Source organism: Engystomops pustulosus, chromosome 1, assembly GCF_040894005.1.
Source record: "Engystomops pustulosus chromosome 1, aEngPut4.maternal, whole genome shotgun sequence".
Lineage (NCBI taxonomy): Eukaryota > Metazoa > Chordata > Amphibia > Anura > Leptodactylidae > Engystomops > Engystomops pustulosus.
This window is the reverse complement of record NC_092411.1, coordinates 227,313,880-227,328,087: the sequence shown is the minus strand read 5'-3', so window position 1 is coordinate 227,328,087 and position 14,208 is coordinate 227,313,880. Positions and strand designations below refer to the sequence as shown.

The 14,208-nt window shown below is 39.6% G+C and overlaps 1 protein-coding gene across 1 annotated transcript in view; it reads right to left on the bottom strand.

Moving 5' to 3' along the window:
- DDX60 (DExD/H-box helicase 60) overlaps positions 1-14,208 on the bottom strand; it is a 129,619-nt gene that overhangs the window by 18,064 nt on the left and 97,347 nt on the right. The window contains 10 exon segments of the mRNA XM_072120049.1: positions 1,703-1,844; positions 2,201-2,305; positions 4,204-4,404; positions 5,768-5,872; positions 6,270-6,419; positions 7,462-7,513; positions 7,515-7,583; positions 9,680-9,706; positions 11,059-11,202; positions 12,486-12,607. Of these exon segments, the coding sequence (XP_071976150.1) occupies positions 1,703-1,844; positions 2,201-2,305; positions 4,204-4,404; positions 5,768-5,872; positions 6,270-6,419; positions 7,462-7,513; positions 7,515-7,583; positions 9,680-9,706; positions 11,059-11,202; positions 12,486-12,607 (1,117 nt within the window).

The window sequence follows — 14,208 nt, the reverse complement described above, 5'->3', positions numbered from 1 at the left end:
TCCAAATGCACCTAAAATGTAATTCAATCTTGTGAACATGGATGTAAGGTCCAGCATTAGGTAGGAACTATTTAAAGCAATCAGTGCCTCTGCCAGCTCCTATTGTGGCCCCTCCCTTCCAGCTTATATTGTGGCCTCTCATCTCCCCCTCATATTGTGGACCCTCTCATCTCTTCCTCATATTTTGGCCTCTCACCCCCCCCTCATATTGTGGCCCCTCTCCGCTCCTCCTCATATTGGTGCCCCTCATCTACACCTCATATTATCGTCTCTGATCCTCATATTGTGGCCCCTCTCATCTCATGCTCATATTGTGGTGCCTCTCATCTCCCCCTCATATTGTGGTGTCACAATTACCGTTCATATTGTGGCCCCTCTTATCTCCCCCTCATATTGTGGCCCCTCTTATCTCCCCCTCATATTGTGGCCCCTCTCATTTCCCCCTCATATTGTGGCCCCTCTCATATTCCCCTCATGTTGTGGCCCCTCTCATATTCCCCTCATGTTGTGGCCCCTCTCATATTCCCCTCATATTGTGGCCCCTCTCATATTCCCCTCACATTGTGGCCCCTCTCATATCCCCCTCATATTGTTGCCTCTCTCATCTCCTCCTCATATTGTGGAAAAGCAGACAAGAGACAGCAACCAAAAAAGTTACCAGTTATTAAATCATAGCAACAAGGATCTGGAGGATGTGCGGTGATTACACACACTAACACGAGACCTGATGACACATATGTATATGATCTGTTTAAGGATGGACTATTTTCTCTTGTAGAGTTGTGGTGATTATTTATATTTGTATGTTTTCCACTATATGATATGAATATGTATGTAATTGAGGTATATTGCTATATATTATGTAAATTTGATAAAGAGATTTTTTACCTAATGTTTAAACAGGAAATGAGTTCATCGGGTAGTGGGTGTATTTATATTGTTTGCATGCTTGACAAAGATTCATGGTGAATCGAAACGTTGCAGATTTTTCATGCCTGTGTGAAGGTTTATCACCTTTTTCATCATATTGGATGCTGTGGCCTTTTCCTTTCTATACTCCTCATATTGTGGCCATTCCCATCTATCCCATATATTGTGGCCCCTACCTATACCACCCAAATATTGGGGGCACCCTCTGATACCCCCAATTGCAGACCCCCGCACATATGGTCCCTTTTTTGGTTCGTTCTCATACCCCCCATATTGTGGGCCCCCTCTCATATCCCCCCATATTGTAGGCCTCCTATCATATGCCTCCATATTGTGGTTCCCCTCTTATTCCACCCAAACTGTGACCCTCTTTCATTCCTCCCCCATATTGTGTCCCCACTTGTTCTCTTTTCATTGTTTCAAATGAATTTTTTAAAAAATAAATACCACATATTCCACTTGTCCCTGTTCCCCAGCAGCTGTCTCTTCTCATTTTCCTCTATGGCTGTGATGCCAGCAGACATCATCACTCCATGCCTCCCATCATCACAGCCTCAGAGAGGGAATTGGTGATGATGCAGAGAGCTAATAGCTTCCTGCACCATCCGGTTATTCAGGTCTGTAACACATATAGAGTAGAAGTCCCGACACAGACGTCAGGGGCGAAGTCAGCAACAGCACAGTCAGAGGCTAAGCTAAAAGACTTTGGGGCCCAGAGGTGGGCCAGTCCGACCTTGAGTGTAAGACATTTGGAATGTAAGAAGTTATGTACCTGTCAAGCTTGGTTTGCACAATTGATGAAACAAGCCTTTTTCTATAAAGCGGACAAGCACAAAATTTGATGGTTCATGATAGTGTAAATGAGTCACAAGTCCTGCAAATTCGATGGGCTCACAGTCTTGATTCAAGAATCTCTATAAGAAAAAAATATTGTAAACACATCAACTTTTCTTTAAGCTAATTAAAAAAAACTAAAAAAAAGCATTGAAAATAGTCATATAAATAATCTAAAACAAAACATACAACAATATATACTTCCTTGTGTAGAATCCCAAATGAGCATAATAAAAGCGGTGAGACTCACAACAAGACTGTCACCCATAAGAAGCAAGACACAAATGAGGAACACAAAGTAGCAGAAAACTTAATTCACAACAATTTTTGCCAAATAAACAATATGTATCTTCATAACCAGGTTCTTACCCCATACTGAACAAATTATGATATTTAAACTTAGGCCCAACAATGATACATTGCACATAGCACATACCTCATAGAGAAGGAATTGCAGTGAAAAAATGCAGTACAGCTTTAACATCTTGGTTTCTTGGGGTCGATTGAAGGACATAAGCGGATGCATCAAAATGGATAGAACCTAATAAGTTGCATTGTATTTGTTATTATTATTATTATTATTGAACACAGAAACTCAATTAAATGTCTCAAAACAAATCTGTAATATTAAGTACAGGACGACCAAGAATTGCAACTTTCTGGCCCACATTTATCAAAACTGTAGAGGGTGCAGTAAGCAACGGATCCACCTAAGCAGCGTTTCACTGATGTGCCAATTGCTGCAATGGTTTCCTTTTAACTTTATAATTAACTTTAAATTCGACTTTGCCTACATCTCTTATCACTACATCCAACCTTACCTGGGCTTTACATGATGTCCGCCATAATCTAAACCACCCACTTCCATTTTTATTACCAATACAGGGCTAACATGCAGCCTCAATTACTGATAAAAAGTACAGTAAAATTTGTCTTCTCAACTAACATTCTCGCTGAACTTAGTACAGCCATGTGGCACTGTTTAAATAAATTAACAGTATGTTATGTTCAACTTCCCCATTGGGGTACAACTATAAGATTACAAGAAAATTGGAAAGTATATAAACATAAAATTTTCAGGTTTTTTTTAATGATAAATCTTAAAAGTTGAAAAAAGCTATAATTTCGTAAAAAAAAATTATTGTATTTAAAAAGCTTGTAATGATCACAGAACTGATCAAAAGTCATGTTGGTGGCCAAAAGAGCAAACGCTAAAACAGATTCAAACGTATATGACTTACCGTATATACTTGGGTATAAGACGACCCAAGTATAAGCCAAGGCCCCTAATTTTACCACCAAAAACTGGGAAAACCTATTGACTCAAGTATAAGCCGAGAGTGGGAAATGCATTGGTCACAGACCCCCCAGTATACAGCCAACCAGCCCCCTATAGTATACAGCCTGTCCCCAGTAGTATACAGCCAGCCCAGCCTGTCCCCAGTAGTATACAGCCAGCCCAGCCTGCCCCCAGTAGTATACAGCCAGACCTGCTTGCCCCAGTAGTATACAACCAGCCCAGCTTGCCCCAGTAGTATACAGCCAGCCCAGCTTGCCCCCAGTAGTATACAGCCAGCCCATCTTGCCCCCAGTAGTATACAGCCAGCCCATCTTGCCCCCAGTAGTATACAGCCAGCCCATCTTGCCCCCAGTAGTATACAGCCAGCCCATCTTGCCCCCAGTAGTATACAGCCAGCCCATCTTGCCCCCAGTAGTATACAGCCTGCCCATCTTGCCGCCAGTAGTATACAGCTTGCCCCCGGTAGTATAAAGCCACCTCAGCCTGCCCCCAGTAGTATACAGCTTGCCCCCAGTAGTATACAGCCTGCCCCCAGTAGTATACAGCACCCTAGCCTGCCCCGTGTAGTATACAGCACCCTAGCCTGCCCCGTGTAGTATACAGCCCAGCCCAGACGGCCCCCAGTAGTACACAGCCTGCCCCGTGTAGTATACAGCCACCCCAGCATAAAAAAAAAAAAAAAACTTATATACTCACCCTCCGGTGGCCCCGATGTGCAGCGCTGCTCCCCCGATGTCCGCTCCGCTTGTCTTCAGGCCTCTGCGCTTGTCTTCCTTCTTCTGCTGGGAGCCGCCATTGCTCTCTCCCGGGCCGGCGCCTAGTATGAAACGCCGCTGCTGACGTCATGCTAGGCGCCGCCTGGGGGAAAAACAATGGCGGCTCCCAGCAGAAGACAGAAGACGGGCGTGGATGCCTGAAGACAAACCGCCCGGACATCGCGGGAGCAGCGCTGCGCATCGGGGCCACCGGAGGGTGAGTATATAAGTTTTTATTTTTTTTTAAAGTAATTTTGACTGACTGACTGACTGACTCGTGTATAAGCCGAGGGGACGTTTTTCAGCACATTTTTTGTGCTGAAAAACTCGGCTTATACACAAGTATATACGGTAATATGTTTTTTCCCACAAAAAAAGCCTTACCTTGGCCTTTGCATCTTTTTTGTCATCCGCTTTGGCCGCTAGTAACATTAATCTGAGAATGTAGGAAACATTTAGAGGGAATTGCCCTTTCAGTTGAGGAACATTGGACTTCAAGAGCTTTTGCACCTTAGGCATTGGGATGTTGAAAAAATAGACATTTCCCACTAGGTCCTGGCCTCTTCTTCCAGCCCTTCCTGCCATCTATAGAGGGAACAATGCCGAAACAGACCATTTTTAATGCTTTGTCATTCATTTTAACCACGTTGAAATAAGTAAGTTGCCAAAACCAGATAACAAAGTGTATCACTTTTTTCTGGATAAAATTTAAGAATCCTTAGTTGTTGAATTTGGTTAAGTGAAAATACAGTGCATTTTAACTAGCCACTAAACGTATCTGAGGACTCTCAACTTTTATCTATTTAACCACTGGCAGACAAGGGTCTCATCAGTTTTTATCTTCCGATTTTTCCTTTTATTTCTTTCATTTTATGTCTATGTTTATGGAGACTGCTTGAACTCTAGTACCAGCATTTAGCGATCAACTTTACAGTACCCTAGTGCCCATCAAGAGTAATAGGAAGTGACTAATTGAGCTCTACAGAGAGTTTTTTTTTACACATTCTCTTTGCAAGCGGTGATGTAATCTATTGTCACAAGTGGATTCAATGGTGGTTGTATCTGTAATGTAAATGACTATTCAAAAGAAAACCCCCACAAAATTAGTAGGTCTGTCTATTATTAAACCTAGTACCAAACCGAAATTGCAGGATATTGAACTAATAAACCCGTCAGGGAAATGGATGGTCACTAAGGAGTTAATGTGTATAGAGAAAATCATTATAGATGCAGTATTCAAAAATGAAATCACATAATTACGTGGGATATCAAGGATATATATCAGTATCCATCAAAAATTAATAGAAGAACAAAGGAAAAGGGAAAAATCCCCCCTCAGACCCTCTCCTTCCTACAGGTGTCATCTCACAATTTATCATTTGGACAAATCAGTATCACCTATAAATTGTGGCCTTTTATAAATTGTGACCTGGAATAAGAGTTGTTGGACCTTCATAGGCATATGAAACAAAGTACTACCTGTAACATATTTCAAACATATCTGAGGAGACCGGCCCATCGTTCATCTTGTGGAGCATATAATTGGGAGCTCCTTCTTTCTGCCCTAGTGGCTATTGTTTTCAGCATCTCAGATATGGTTCATCCAGCCAGGTTCTTAGAGAACTTTTCGGTCACCAGATACTTTACCACACACATCAGGACATCAGTGCCGGGTTAGCAACACATTAAAAAGGCATGTGGGCAGGTTTTGACTGCTGTACAAAGGTGCAGCAGTAACCACCAAAACGTTAAAAAGTAGCATACAAAACTATAATAATAAAAATGATAATACTTGCTTTCTAGCCATTGGCTTCATGCTGACATAAAAGTGTTATAAATGGTGCATATTCTATTTGGACATTTACTCTAGGTAGTTGGTCTAAATAACCAAATAAAGAAACAGGTAGATCTACATGTACAACATTGTAATAAGAATTGTGCATAATACCTGTCTGTAATTCAGTGCATCTAGATAAATGGAATCATCCAGGAAGACGACTGATTTGCACGGCATGTTGATTCCCAGAGCAAGAGAACCGGTGGATGTTACAACCTGAAATTAATTGCAATTTTTTGTTATCAAAATAATAATAATTATTAATAAAACTAAATTTACTTTATGTGTTAGATACATAAAAAAGACTGAGAATAAGGGGTTTTCCACCCCAAACACATTAGAAAAGAATAAAAACATGTTACAAAATTAGGATTATGGATTGAGGTTTTTATTCATGGTGCCGGATAAAAACTTTTCTTTATATGCTTTATTATTGTATGTAAGTAAAACAATTTTACTGTAGTGGATTGTTATAAATATTCCCCTCATATGGAAATCCGCTCACCATTGTGGTGATACAAATGTTCCATCTTTAATAATATTTGTTTCTAAAATTCACAGGTAACCTTTTATTTATAAGCAGGTGGTTGCATATAGCTGTGCACATACTTACCCTTATGTAACCCATCCTAAACAGCATCTCAACAAGTCTCCTTCCTTTAGCATCTACTGATCCATGGTGATAACCAACTCCTTTTCGTGACAAACCTATAAGTCTTGAGTGATGTGAATTTCTTGTATTAAAATAGAGTTGTTCTAATGTCTGTAACAAATAAGTTAATTATTATTAACTAGTATAAAAAAGAAAGACAAAAAATACAGACTTATTGTTTGTGTACACAGTTGATTGGTGAACCAGCACCCCTATTTGTAGCTTCTTACCTAAAAAAACTTATATAAAGCAGAATGCAATCAGGAAAGCAATAAAGGAAGTCCACATCAGTTGATCAGTTGTGCATGACCATTTTGCTCCATTCATCTCTATGGGGCTGATGGAGATCACTCAGAAATTTCCGTCTGCTCCATTGAGATGTATGGAGCAGAACGGTCATGCGCGGCCGTCTGCTCCATTACTCTCCCGGAGCGACAAGGGATCCGATTGAGGTACCTGGGACCTCATCGGACCCCTCATTTTTGTGATCTGTGGTCTCATTGAGACCCCCACCAATCAGCAAGTTAGCTGTGGATAGGTTGTAACTTTGATTCATGGGAAAAACCCCTTTAAAGGACATCTGCCATCAGGATGAAGGATTGTAAACCAAGCACACTTACCTGTAGGTGTGTGCCCCCTCTGGTAGGATCTGCTCTTCTTTTAGCTTCTTATGAGCTTGTTTTTAAGAAATTTAAAAAATCATGCAAATGAGACTGAAGTGCTCTAGGCACCATTAACACCTATGAAGCCCGGAGCTTCTCAGGCTCATTTGCATATTTTAAAAAGTCTTTTTAAAAGAAAAAACAAAAAACAAGGCATAAGAAGCTAAAAGAAAAGAAGATCCTGCCAGAGGGGGCACACACCAGTATTTCAGCGTGCTTGGTTTACAATCCTTGTTCCCGGTGGTAGATTTCCTTTATGGAGAATTTTCATTCAACTGTAATAAAACTATTAAATAAGCACTTGTGCACTTATACATTACATACTGCAGTGATGTGTTTTTCATGCAAGTGTTAATCAATGTACAGTTTCTATTACTTTTCTTATAATGATTTTAGCATTTAACATTTAGCAAGTATTTAGAAGAAGAGCCCTGATGTTGTAGCTCGCTCATTTTTTTAGGTTAGATATGGTTCATTAAATGGTTTCTTACCTCTTTGTCCACAGCTCTGACATCAGCATAAGTACAATCAGAAGGAAGTTCATTGAATCTGTTTCATTAAACTGTCATAATTGGCTTTTCTAGTCATCAGTTCATCCACTTTACTTGATGCTCTGTTAAGAACATTGTAAAAAGTATTTGACATATGACATAGGTAGGCACAAGTCGTACAACAAATGTTTTAAATTACAAATAGGCAATTTGTAAATAAAATATAATAAAATCTTAAACTACAACTTAAATATTGACTGCAACTAGGGATGAAAAACCCACAACACAGCAAACAGAAAAGGCTGAAAAGGCGCTGAATTCCACCTGGTGCCTTTAAGTTGGCAGTCTGAACAGTGCTCTATTGCTAGACTGCTGTCTCTCTGCAGTCCTTGCTCTGAACCAGCTGGGGTTAAGGCCCTCACCATTCCAGAGCCCTGCCTCTCTCACTTGTAGCATACCCTGGTATGAACCTGGTGTTCATTATCCTTATCTTACTCTTTATTTGTACTTCTGGTTATTGATGAGGGAAACTGAACTGCCAAATTCAAGTCTGTACCGAATTGGGTGTGTTAGGCACCCATGAATCCAGCAACTGAACAAACTATGCCATTACAAATAGCAGACAGATCTAGGGAGAGATCTCTGTTCATCAATGGCCCCCTGAGGGCCCTGTGACTATATTGGCTACTGTTGGGGCACTGTTAGTATATTGGCTACTATTATACTATTATGATATTGACCACTATTATTGCCACAATATATTGGCATCTCCGGGGCCTTGTAACTATATTGGCTACTGTGGGGTACTAGTCGGTGTATGTATTAGCTAAAGTTGGGGCACTGGTGCTACACTGGCTACTGTGGTGCCCTTTTATGATATTGGTTATTGTGGGGTCCCTGTTAGTTACTATATTGGGTAGAAATATAATGATCTATAGGGGAGTGAGGAAACAGTATTACATTTGGGATATGAAGGCAAAGAAGATAAGATGAAGTGAAATTAAGTATCTAAAATGTTGGTGTTGCAAAATCTACAGAGACTAGTTGTGGTCAGAAGAAGATGAAAGAGACTATCCCAATCAAAGTTGACATTTGTTTTTCACCAGATTTACAGTAGGTGCTTGTATTACTCAAGAGTTCAAAATTCTGCTGCATCTCCCCCCCATGCTGTGATAGGCTTTGCTTTTTCTATTTTGAGGGCATCTACAAAGAAACTTTTTGTAATTAATTTTTCTGGGCTTTGTGACTGTATTTATGTACTGAAATTGGTTCTGGTGTGCAGTTGACACATTTTTGTATTTGTGGGATGTTAAAGAGACTGTACTGGCCTATAAATGAGTGCATGTAGATATATAACTTAATTGTCTGTGTAGGTAGACAATATATGTAAACAATTTTATTCAAAGTTAGCTAAATGTTTATTATAAATTTTAGGCTACAATACTATAAAGTTGAAATATGTATATTATAAAGCTTTTAGAAACAAAAAAATATTTATATAAACAATATTTCAAATATTGTAACTCTTTATTATAAAAAGTATCACTTTTGCGCATGTTGCACTACACGGCCAAATAGGGAGCCTGAATCCAATCCCTGCATGCGACATAAATAACTCAAGCGGGTACAATATGAGTACAGTTGGCTACTTGTAATTTTATGACAAGTAAGTTAAAGGGCAGTGACCAACTGGACATTCACATTTAATTTAATTCATCTGCCTCATACACAAATTTCTTCAACTGAGTGTAATTAAAAAATTGTACTTGTGTGAAGACAATTTCCCATAAATGTAGTCATATTATCCATTATAAATTAAGGACAGCTGTCCATGGATACGACCAAAACTGCTGGAGGAATTGTGCAAAGAAACAAATTGCTTTCTTATATAGCACACACGCAGCGCTGCACAAAACTTGTAAAATTTGACTTATATGAAAACAATGTGGTAATAAACACTGAAACCAGGTGGTCATGCACCTCAATTGCGCATGTGTGGCCACCACTGCCAGAGCATTGGGATGGTCATATCCAAGGACAACTATTTTGTTTCTAAGGGAAACCTGGCTACCTTTATGGGAAATTATCATCACACAGATACTTTTTTTTTAATAACATGCAGTTGAAGATCTCTCTCTCTCTCTGTGTATGCCCAGATGAGAATATTCATTTAAGTAAATACTTACAGCGTACGAATAATGAATTTAATTGATTTTACCTCAGAATGCTTTCTGATTGTGCTGCCCTATAAAAAAAAAGCAATGTTTTATTAACATATTGTAAACAATAAATATTGGCAGCTAACTAGAAATGATCATATGCAGACCAATTAATCTACGTAAAAAGTGAAGCAATTTTGTCATTACTTTGAACTACTTCTCTTGAGTTACAACTTATGTTATTGCCCAGACCCGTGTTCAGCATACTTTTAATTTACAGTACTGATCCAATATACATTAGAGTCTATAAATGAAGAACAGTAGCTGTAATGCAAGGTATGCCAATCAACTAAATCCTTAACAATTAAAGGGGTTCACCAGTTTTTTTTTTTTTTTAATAGATTCAACTCCTTGGGTGGTCCCGTTCACCCATCACTGCCAAATTTTGTTCCTTTACATAGACCGGCAATGCCTTCCCAACCACTGGTGTTGCTACTGCATGAAACTAAGCTATAGCATGTGCATGGCAGTGGTCATGATGGGAGCATATGTGTAAGTTTATGTTCTTTATAATGTCAAAAGCCCCACCACCACCATGTATAAACAATTGTGCAGACCTGGACAACCAGTTTAAGGAAACATGTATTTTTTAACAAACAGACACAATGCCATAGATTACTTTCCATTATTATGGCATGTATTCTGTTCTGTTTTCCAGTTTTAGGAACAGCTTATTTGGGACATTAAAAAATTGAGAAATCTCAGAACCAAAATGCATCATGCACATTTCAAGGGGTTTGCCCACAAAAGAAAGTTATTATGATAAAGACATAATGATGTTATTATGATAAAGATAACTTTTAACCCCGTTCTTTACAATTTTAATCAATATTATTGCTGCTTTTACTCCTTCCTATCACTGTATTAGCTGAAATGGGCGGGCACTATTCTATGCTGATTTCACAAATGCTTTTGGTAGCATTCTAAATCATTTCAGTAGTTAATATAAGTTTATTATAAATTACCTGGCTCCCTGACAGCAGCGTGTGCTGAGCCCCAGGGGAGGGGGGGGGGGGCAGCTGCAGCCTGTGTGTGGAGAGGGGGATGGGGTGGAGTAGAGAAAGAATGCATAAGCGGATACAGGCACACAGGCTGCAGCTCCCCCTCCCCTAGGACTCACCACAAACTGCTGACAGGGAGCCAAGTATATTGAACCTATATAAACAACTGAAATTATTCAGAATGCTGACAATGGCATTTTTATCAGCATAATATAGGCTATTGCAACCTGTCACCAGATAAAAATGGTGACAGGTTAACTTTAAATGTCCTTCAAAACTGTGTCTTTTACCCTAAAACAGGTAAAGCCACGACATCTTAGATGCATGATGTTTCATAATCGCATGCCATGAAAGAAAACCTTTGAAACAAGACTTACTGAAGACCCTTTTCTAATTTTTCTGCTTTTGCTTGAACTTTCTTGATATTTTTCTCGTCCTCCTCAGTCCGTTTCATTTTCCACTTTTCATTCAGATGCTTATCCAGATTTTTTGCTAAACCTTCTACTAAATCAAGTTTAAATCTAAAAAATATTACATTAAAATGTAACATCTTAATTATTGTTGAAGAGAAATAAGTTACAATTGTTTTGTAATACTACAGATGTAGCAAAGCTTAAAGGAAATACACCACATGGATGCAGCATTTTACATCAAGCACACTTACAGGCTGGTGTGTGTCCGCTGAAACAGGATCCTGTCTACCTTCTAATGGCCTCAATTTGGAGAATAGTGTCTTTTAAAATTATGCAAATGAGCCACAGCAGCTCCTGCTGGCTCCATGGTCTGCAAATGATGTGACCTCCGTGCAGCGATACTGCCTATATCATCTCTCCCTTCTACAGTCAGAGAGCCAGTGACTTCATAACTAGCAGACAATTGAACCAGAAAGGGTTTCTGAGATGTAGACAGGGACCCCTGAGGCTCATTTGCATAACTTTGAAAGACCATTTTCATCAAAACAGGGACATTAGAAGAAAAAGGAAGAAGGGATCCTATTCAGGGGACTCACACCAGTGTGTAAGTGTGCTTGGTTTAAAGTACTGCATCCATGTTTTATAATTGTAATGTCTAAGCAAAACTGTGGCACTGTCAGTGGCTTTTTAATTGTGGGTAGAAATGCTAACGAATTAGTGCTATTTGTGTATATATTAGCGCAGTTAGCTTGTCACATGCAAAAAAGCCATAGCTTATGTGAGAGTGACTGTGGAATCCCCAGGCCACATCGATAAGTGTGCAGATGGTACAATTTTGACATTACAGGCAGTCCCCGGGTTACGTACAAGATAGGGTCCGGAGGTTTGTTCTTAAGTTGAATTTGTATGTAAGTCGAAACTGTATATTTTATAATTGTAGATCCAGATAAAAAAAGTTTTGGCCCCAGTGATAATTGGAGTTTAAACATTTTTTGGTGTAATGGGACCAAGGATTATCAATAAAGCTTAATTACAGACATATTACAGATGATTATTGCAGTCTGGGACTATAGTAAAGCATTCAGAAAGCTTCACCAGAGGTCAGAGGGGTCTGTCTGTAACTATGGGTTGTCTGTAAGTCAGGTGTCCTTAAGTAGGGGACCGCCTGTATACTGTCGGGTGGAAGGACTAGATGCATTATAGGAATATTTGGCATGTGCTGGCATAGAAGATGACACATAAAAGTGACGAGTCTTTAGAACCCATACCACTAATCTGTCTGTTATGAAAGAGAATCCACAACTAAATTTGCTATATCTCATTTTCTATAGCTAACTTGTAGATCATTACAACTATAAAACTGGTATAGCATAACTCAAATACTAACTTACGCAAAAAAAATTGCAGGAAGTTTGTCCATTTTCTCTAATTCTTCAACAAGCAGAGGAAAATATTTGGCACATTCTACCTCAGATGACTCCTTAGGTTTAAGGCTTTTCATTACATTTGAAACCTGCAGAAACATGATACATACCGGTGCATGCTTTTTATTTAAAATAAAGATATTATAAAGACAAATACAGCCAAATGCAAGTAGGACACATATACAAAGGAAGGGTTAACTTTTTGCTCTCCTCTAAACTGCGAAGTTGACCATCTGAATGCTACAGTAAGCTCATTGGTTTCACAGACACATACGACAACCTCCACACTAAATGCCTAGTTGCACAAATATACATGGACAACAAGTATACAATTATATAAAGACTAATGGAAATATTGTAGAGAAGAAAACACAGATCCAGCTCACTTGTCTCTTTAAAATACGTTGCCTTCTTTATTAAATAGACATCTTGGACATACACTTCATATACACAAGGCCTTGTTTTCTTCTCTACAATATTTCTGTTGGACCGTGATGTTTAGGATCGAATCCTGGCTCCCGGCAGGAAAAGAGGGTAAACTGGAAAACCCTATAACCAATAGGCTAATGGAGATACCTTACCCATATTTGTGTCCACACTGCAGGCACCTCAGCGCACGTCTCACAGATTTTGCTTCTACAGGGTGTGTACTCACTAACCTACCATGTTGGCTTTTCATACATTTTTATTAAAAGAGATATTACAATAATAGCAAATGAACCATCTTTTTATCTTGAATACGTATGACCTTATTGCCTAGATGGCACTCAAGCTCCAGTGTCATGGCAAGTGCATATCACACTTCCGGTCATGTCCCGTGTAAGTACAGACCTTGAAACATCGTGCATCTTCTGCAATGATCTAATATGTTCGAGCAGTCATAAGAGGGTTCCTGTCCGATACACCAAAAGCCTCTGTATGTATCGCGCTGCGAGAAGCATGAGCTCCTGCTGGCTCCATGGTCTGCAAATGATGTGACCTCCGTGCAGCGATACTGCCTATATCATCTCTCCCTTCTACAGTCAGAGAGCCAGTGACTTCATAACTAGCAGACAATTGAACCAGAAAGGGTTTCTGAGATGTAGACAGGGACCCCTGAGGCTCATTTGCATAACTTTGAAAGACCATTTTCATCAAAACAGGGACATTAGAAGAAAAAGGAAGAAGGGATCCTATTCAGGGGACTCACACCAGTGTGTAAGTGTGCTTGGTTTAAAGTACTGCATCCATGTTTTATAATTGTAATGTCTAAGCAAAACTGTGGCACTGTCAGTGTCTTTTTAATTGTGGGTAGAAATGCTAACGAATTAGTGCTATTTGTGTATATATTAGCGCAGCTAGCTTGTCACATGCAAAAAAGCCATAGCTTATGTGAGGGTGACTGTGGAATCCCCAGGCCACATCGATAAGTGTGCAGATGGTACAATTTTGACATTACAGGGTGTAAGAGGGTTCTTACACCCTGTCCGATACACCAAAAGCCTCTGTATGTATCGCGCTGCGAGAAGCATGAACACCTGCATATGCTAAATATCCCCCATACTACAAAGATCATTGCGGAGGATGCACCTGAGGTACACAAGCACTATGGTGCTGGTAAGGGGGCACCTCTGATCATCTGTGTTTTCAGATCCTCTTACACATGGGGAATCTGGGTCTGTGTACTAACAGAAGCCGTGACCATAACTTT